The 7,029-nt window shown below is 39.3% G+C and overlaps 1 protein-coding gene across 1 annotated transcript; it reads left to right on the top strand.

The window, feature by feature from the left end:
* Positions 1-2,685: 2,685 nt before the first annotated feature.
* Positions 2,686-4,338, top strand: LOC106652148 (tankyrase-1-like). The gene is made up of 2 exons (XM_023460379.1): positions 2,686-3,806; positions 3,906-4,338. The coding sequence occupies exons 1-2, from the start codon at positions 2,746-2,748 to the stop codon at positions 4,336-4,338; spliced, it is 1,494 nt and encodes a 497-aa protein (XP_023316147.1). The 5' UTR covers positions 2,686-2,745.
* The last annotated feature ends 2,691 nt before the right edge of the window (positions 4,339-7,029 follow it).

Raw genomic sequence — 7,029 nt, 5'->3', positions numbered from 1 at the left:
GAGCGTTTTTACGTGCAGGCCGGCAGGATTTTTTTGTCGAACGCGTCAAGCTCGCGCACACACGCCCGTGTACATACCCGTATGTGCACCACGTATATATCTACGCGAGCGAGCTGTGCAAGCGTCACTTTAATTACTTACTCAGCGGTAGCTGTGCGCCGTACATATATAAATGCGAAACCGCCGTCAGCTATATGCAAGAGCGTGGAAAAAAATTTCTACATGAATATTACGTACCTGCGAACTTGTATACTCGTTCGATACGACGTATCGGGCGCGAGCTTTGTGAATTACTCCGATAGACGTTACACCTATGACAATGCGCCATTTCCCACAGGTCGAGATTTTAGGCAACCTGCAATAATATTACAAGCGATTACTTTTTACACTTGTGCTGTCGCGTGCTCCAAGCGCCAAACGCCACTACGAAACCAATTCATTACAGATAAATCATTGCGCCCGCGCGGGCTCGCGACTCCGATATGGGAAACGCTCCAATTGAGCACAGCAGTGAATCAAGTGCCAATTTGTTTTCAGAACGTTTCGCTCGCTATATCTCTGGAGACTGGTCGAAATCGTCCGTTTTAAATCAAGCCAGGATATAATTCTAATATTTTTTTTACCCCACTATCGCAGCATGAAACTGCGTAAATGTTTAATTGATATTCAAAGCACGTCCGAGAAATAAAATAAGTAAAAATGATTTACGCACAGCTTTTAGCTATTTTATTTAAAAGAAAAGAAAGATATGCGAAGAGGCGCAAGCAGTAAAAATGGATCTACTGCGCGAGAATGTGTACTAAATAATTTATAATTATTTCATCGATACCTACTTTTTTACAGTCAATTGACATTGATCGATAAATACACGTTTAACCCATTAAGTCCCAAGGGGACGTTTTTTTGACACTAATTTCGGTCGCTGTATTTTTGATGAAAAAGGGGTCAAAAAAATATGCTAGTAGCCTGTTCTTGTGTAAAATTTAATGCACTTTTGGAATCTGAGCTCAGATTTTCGAAAAAATAATCAGGTCAAAAGTTATGGTTGATTTTATCCAAAAAAAGCGTAATTTTGAAAAAAACATTTTTTTATCATTTGATTTTCCAAATAGAAAGCATTTGAAATCTCATGGTTTTCGTACAAATATCGCGTCCTCGATGTCTAAACTAAAAGTTAGAGGGGTTCCGACTCGACAAATTAATGTTTAAACAAACAAAATGGTGGTCGGAACGCAAAAAAATGAAAAAAAACTTCTAGAATTTTCAACTCGAAAACGAAGGACTTGAGGAAAAAATTTTATAGAACAAAAAGCGTTTAGAATTAATCAAAGAATACGTGTGAATTTTTTTTCAGAATTTTCGGATCGATTTTTGGATTTTTGGATATCACCATTTTTCCGAAAATCCAAAAATGGTTCCAAAAATTCTGAAAAAAATCAAGCGTGTTCTTTGATCAATTTTAAAAACTTTTTGTTCCATAACTTTTTCCCGTAAAGTTGATGGTTATCGAGTTAAAAATTCTTGAACGTTCGGTTTCATTTTTGATTTTTGATTTTGTCTGAGGACGTTCAAGAATTTTTAACTCGATAACCATCAACTTTACGAGAAAAAGTTATGGAACAAAAAGTTTTTAAAATTGATCAAAGAACACGCTTGATTTTTTTCAGAATTTTTGGAACCATTTTTGGATTTTCGGAAAAATGGTGATATCCAAAAATCCAAAAATCGATCCGAAAATTCTGAAAAAAAATTCACACGTATTCTTTGATTAATTCTAAACGCTTTTTGTTCTATAAAATTTTTTCCTCAAGTCCTTCGTTTTCGAGTTGAAAATTCTAGAAGTTTTTTTTCATTTTTTTGCGTTCCGACCACCATTTTGTTTGTTTAAACATTAATTTGTCGAGTCGGAACCCCTCTAACTTTTAGTTTAGACATCGAGGACGCGATATTTGTACGAAAACCATGAGATTTCAAATGCTTTCTATTTGGAAAATCAAATGATAAAAAAATGTTTTTTTCAAAATTACGCTTTTTTTGGATAAAATCAACCATAACTTTTGACCTGATTATTTTTTCGAAAATCTGAGCTCAGATTCCAAAAGTGCATTAAATTTTACACAAGAACAGGCTACTAGCATATTTTTTTGACCCCTTTTTCATCAAAAATACAGCGACCGAAATTAGTGTCAAAAAAACGTCCTCTTGGGACTTAATGGGAATGGAATAATCAACGAAACCGAACTTGCTGCATTATAGATCATCTGTTGGCCACTAACTAAAAGTGTAAATTTTAATCCAACTGTGCATTTGAGCATTGAAGCGTCGATATATAGCTATATAACGTGTCATTTTTACTTCTAACTTTCTCGAGCTGTGTTCGTTTGCGCTCAACTATAAGCCTAGAGTCACTGAATTAGAAAGCGTAAGTTCAGTGAAGTAGGGGCGACACCTATGCTCAGTCATGACGACTGGCTCCTATTACGCTTGATATACGCTTTCTAATACCGACTTTAACGTACACATAGCTACTGTATCTCTCATAGCTTCGACCATGTATTTTTTACTTTCTGAAGAAAATCGTAGTCAGTGCAGGTTACGACGTCGCAGCGTGAACATCAAGAATAAATTTCCTCGATTCCAGCAAGTGATATTCGTGCATCAAGTGAAAATATTATAATTTTATATTACGTTCAATTGTGAGTGTGCTGAAAAATAGTTCAATACAATCAAGATTGCTTAACAAATATGACACAAGAATTGCTTCGTCGACTAGACACTTTAAACTACTATTTACAGACGTTCAAACATCCACCAAATATACGAAACTTTTTTCAAAAAGAAGAAATTGAACTTCTCCTCTCGCATTCTATTACTTGTAGCTATAACTGTGACCAACGTTTCTCAGGACTGACTATCACGAATATTGTGATCAAAGCCGGCTACAAGGATGAGCCCGACGTTGATAAAGATGGCAAGCCATCGCCACGTCGCACTACACCAATCCATCGTGCAAAGCTAACCAACAGCAATTATTATACAGTCAGTGACCTATTTAAAATATATGACAGGTTTGACGTTAATTACACTGACGAGTCTGGCCTTACACATTTCCATATGGCCTGTAAGTTTAGCTGTTATGAAGCCATCGAAAAATTTCTTGGGTTCGGCCACGATCCCAACCTACTAGTGCCAGAGACAGGCGATTCGCCGCTACACTTGGCCATTCGAAACTGTAAGAAGTATGACGTAGTCAAATTGCTATTGAGACATGGCGCAGACCCAAATATGGCCAACAAGGATGGTTCGACTCCTCTGCATTATTTTTACCAGAACGGCTACAATGTATACAACGATATCTTGATAAAAATGTTTTTTGAAATTTGCGACGAAAAACAACAGTTGGTGCAGGTCGATGTCCAGGATAAATTTGGCAACACACCTTTGCACTTGGCAATGCAATTTTTCTACATGAAAACCAACGAGATGGCTGAATTGCTGCTAAGAAGAGGCGCGAATCCGAATTCAACCAATGCGGAAGGATCGACACCTCTGCACATTATAGTTCGTAATCGTCGTGACAAAGATGACTTGGTGAACATTTTATTCGAGATCAGTAAGGAAAAACATCAACTGGTGCAGGTCGACGCTCGAGACGAGAAGGGTCGAACACCGTTGCAATGGGCCGTAGCTAATTTTTATCCAAATTTGGTCGGTATACTCTTGGATCATGGTGCTGATATGTCCAGCTTCGTTTTTCCCGATGAGAGTTACTTCGCGTGCTCCAAGTTCGGCAAGAGATTTAGTCTGTGGACACGCGATTCACTTCATCGCAATTTGAGACAAACCTGTAATCTTCTGGCAGTCATCGAACAACTAGAGAAAAGAGGATACGAACTGTATCGAAGCGACGCCCTGACGATCATGAAAGAATTATCCGACTACAGATTGTTTGAGATTTCGTCCGATCTTTTCGAGCATCGGTTTGATGATGAAGAGTTCGAAAAAGCGAAAAATATAATGATGAGGCCGGACCTGTCGCTCTACGACCTTATGAAGTTACGACCCGAAACAGGTGGAAAAATAGTCACACATTCGAACTACTTGGAGTTTGGATGCTCGGAAAAATTGGATAAACTCAGTATAAGGCTCAGAGAAGCTTGTTTAGTAAATATATTCGAGAAATTATGGAGAAAATTTTTCTTGAGTTGGGCACTTGAACCTTTCATTGAGCTGACACATTACCGACTGCCGATTCTCTGCTGTGAAATGATCATCGAGCCATTGAAAAACGAAGATTTATATAATATTTGCTTGGCGGCTGAAAGACAGAGTTCGTGATGGCGTTAAACATTTTTCCATTCATTGTTTATGTATTTTTTTATTCAATTTTTGTAGACTTTTTATACCACTTAAATAAATCGAATGTATAATTTAGAAAAATGATTTTCGATTATTTTATTAATAATTTGATGTAAACTATCTCTATGTGCATATTTGTTACCACGATTTGTTAATGGGATTAAAGTTATTGATCGCATATCAAAAACCGCTGCCAATTAATTGGCAAAGAGCTTCCTCATAAAAATTTGTATTACTAAAAGTGTTTAGTTATTGAAGGGAAAATTCGTATGCTACAGTTTTCACTTTTGTATACGAAACTCCAAAAAAACTTAAAGATTTCTAGAATTTCGTGTAAGAAGATTCCCTTGAAAAGACACTACTGACTACACTTCTATCTTAGCCAGAAGACCGAGAAGGCAAACATGCATACAGACATTTGTTGGCAATTCAATGTATTTCCAAATTTTCCTACGACGTCTGGTTCTAAATCTCATTTTCAAGCTTATCACATAACTTCCTCTATGAGAGAGCAATAATAAGAAAAAACAAATGTAATTTATTGATGTCAACCAATAGAATACGTAAGGATCTTCGTTTAAAATTTCTATTGAATTGTTATAAAATACTTTAAATGATATTTTTCCGGTCATTCGGCCATTATTGATATTGAGTATTTCTTAATTTCTACCAGACCAGGCTTTCTTAATAAATTTTAATAAATGCAAGTATCCTAACTTTTGTTGTCTCACGAGCAGCGCTATTCACCAGTTCTCTCGTACTCAATATGTGCAAATATCTGTCCTTAACTTTTTCTTTTTTCATCTTATAGAGTAGGCGGGTATACGGTAAATCTCGTAATGAGAAGGTCCTGGCGTCACACACGCACACGTCCAGTCATTCAACGAGTTTGAAAAAAAAACTACCGCGTTTCTATATGCAGCTCAAGTATCGCAACAACGATACAAACATCTAGTGTCATTGAGCATAGGCAGCAGTAGTTATTAAAAATGGTAGCCAGCGGTACTGCACGCATCGAAAGCTCGATTCTCTCTTTCTCTTACTCGGCATAGTAAATATCATACACGTTTTTGTCGCATCGGTCCATATTTGAATGCGCAGCAAGTGAAACTTGGCGCGGGATAAATTACCGATCGATCGATCTCGCGCTGCAGCCGCATGTGGCGCGTTTATAATCCTTTTCAAGAGCAGCGCGGGCAAGCGACCGAGCGGTAAACGAGCGCGCGGTATGGCGACTGCTCTTGGGGGACGCAGAAAAACTATATACGAGGCTAATTAGGTCCTGCTGCTGCTGCTGCTGTCGACGACGAAGCGAGACCTAAAAAATGAGATTAGAATGACATTTGAGCTGCTTGGCTGGAAGAGTGCAGTGCGCGGCACACGTATACGGATGAATGCACAATGTATACGTAAGCGTGCACTGCCGCGACGCGTTAATGAACCAGCAGCGGGTCGAGCGCGCCTAGTATTTTTATAATAAATACGGCGCGATCGTCGTATATACTTATAAGCGCGATACGTCTTTTTCTCTTTTGCGATCGCGCCGCGCGTCGCGTTGAAAAATCTTTAATTGGGTCCTATCGCGCAAGACTTTTATACGCGCTTTTACAGACTTTGACCAATCGCGTATATAGATGAGCACGCTGATAATGCACGTGTACTCGTTTTTCACCTCGGAACTTGTAATTTTGTCCGTAATTAATATACAATAGTAAAAACTCGCCAATGAGCATGGCTATCGTGAGCAAAATCGGTCGCCGCTATCTTTTATAGAGAGAGAGAGAGAGAGAGAGAGAGAGAGAGAGACGTTGTATACGCGTCAGGTTTCTTCGTATTATGCAACGCATATGAGAAATCGTCAACTCGAGGCAGCTATGCACGACAATTCCTACACATACGCTCGCGGCCATATTATAAATCAGTAGCCATTCAAATCCAAGAATTAATTTCTGTTTTTATGATGCCGCTGCTGCTGCTGCTGCTCTCCTCCACGACTCGTTTCGACGAAAAGCCAACGCGACGACCGAAATCCGCCCCGATCCCGCGAACTGCCTGCAAATAAGATAAAAATTGATGCCCCGCTCGTCACCACACAGACAGATTATAAGTATGCAAGTGTATGTATAAGCGTATATGGATGCGCGCGCGCGAGGCAAAGGATCGCTGCATAGGCATGTGTTGGCCAACAAAGTTTCGCGTTTGGCGTGCCTCTGCTGCTGCTGCTGCTGCCGGTCGAGAGGATTGTCGCTCGCGCTCCTCTCGAAGGCAGAAAAAACCGAATGATCGCAACTTCAAATGGATGCGACGACGAGGATCGCAGGACTCCGGGGCAATGCGCGTCGCGTTTAAATGATCGCTGCTGCTGCTGCTGCTGCTACTACGCGTGAGAAGGACCTTGCAACATATTTAAGGGCCTCCCTATATATAATTTATGAAGTAGTGAATTTCTCCGGCAATGATAAATCAACGCGACACCATGTCTTATGATATTATATCGTCGCGGACAGCGAATAGCTCACGATAAAAATATGAATCTTGCTTGTGTAGCACGTGGTTCACAAAAAAATTACATGTATATAATACAGCTCTTTAGCTTTTGGCCAGCTCATGTAGCTGTATAATCTAAAATCTTTTTTTATCGGGTTTTATGCGCCTTTCCGAATACTCATG

Source organism: Trichogramma pretiosum, unplaced genomic scaffold (assembly GCF_000599845.2).
Source record: "Trichogramma pretiosum strain Unisexual culture from Peru unplaced genomic scaffold, Tpre_2.0 scaffold29, whole genome shotgun sequence".
Classification (NCBI taxonomy): domain Eukaryota; kingdom Metazoa; phylum Arthropoda; class Insecta; order Hymenoptera; family Trichogrammatidae; genus Trichogramma; species Trichogramma pretiosum.
This window is presented reverse-complemented; position numbering and strand designations above follow the sequence as displayed.

What these genes read in the sequence shown, in the direction of transcription:
- LOC106652148 (XM_023460379.1), top strand. Translation starts at nt 2,746, where the DNA reads ATGACACAAGAATTGCTTCGTCGACTAGACACTTTAAACTACTATTTA. An exon ending in TTCGGCAAGAGATTTAGTCT is followed by an intron (nt 3,807 to 3,905) that starts GTGGACACGCGA and finishes ACTGTATCGAAG; the next exon opens with CGACGCCCTGACGATCATGA.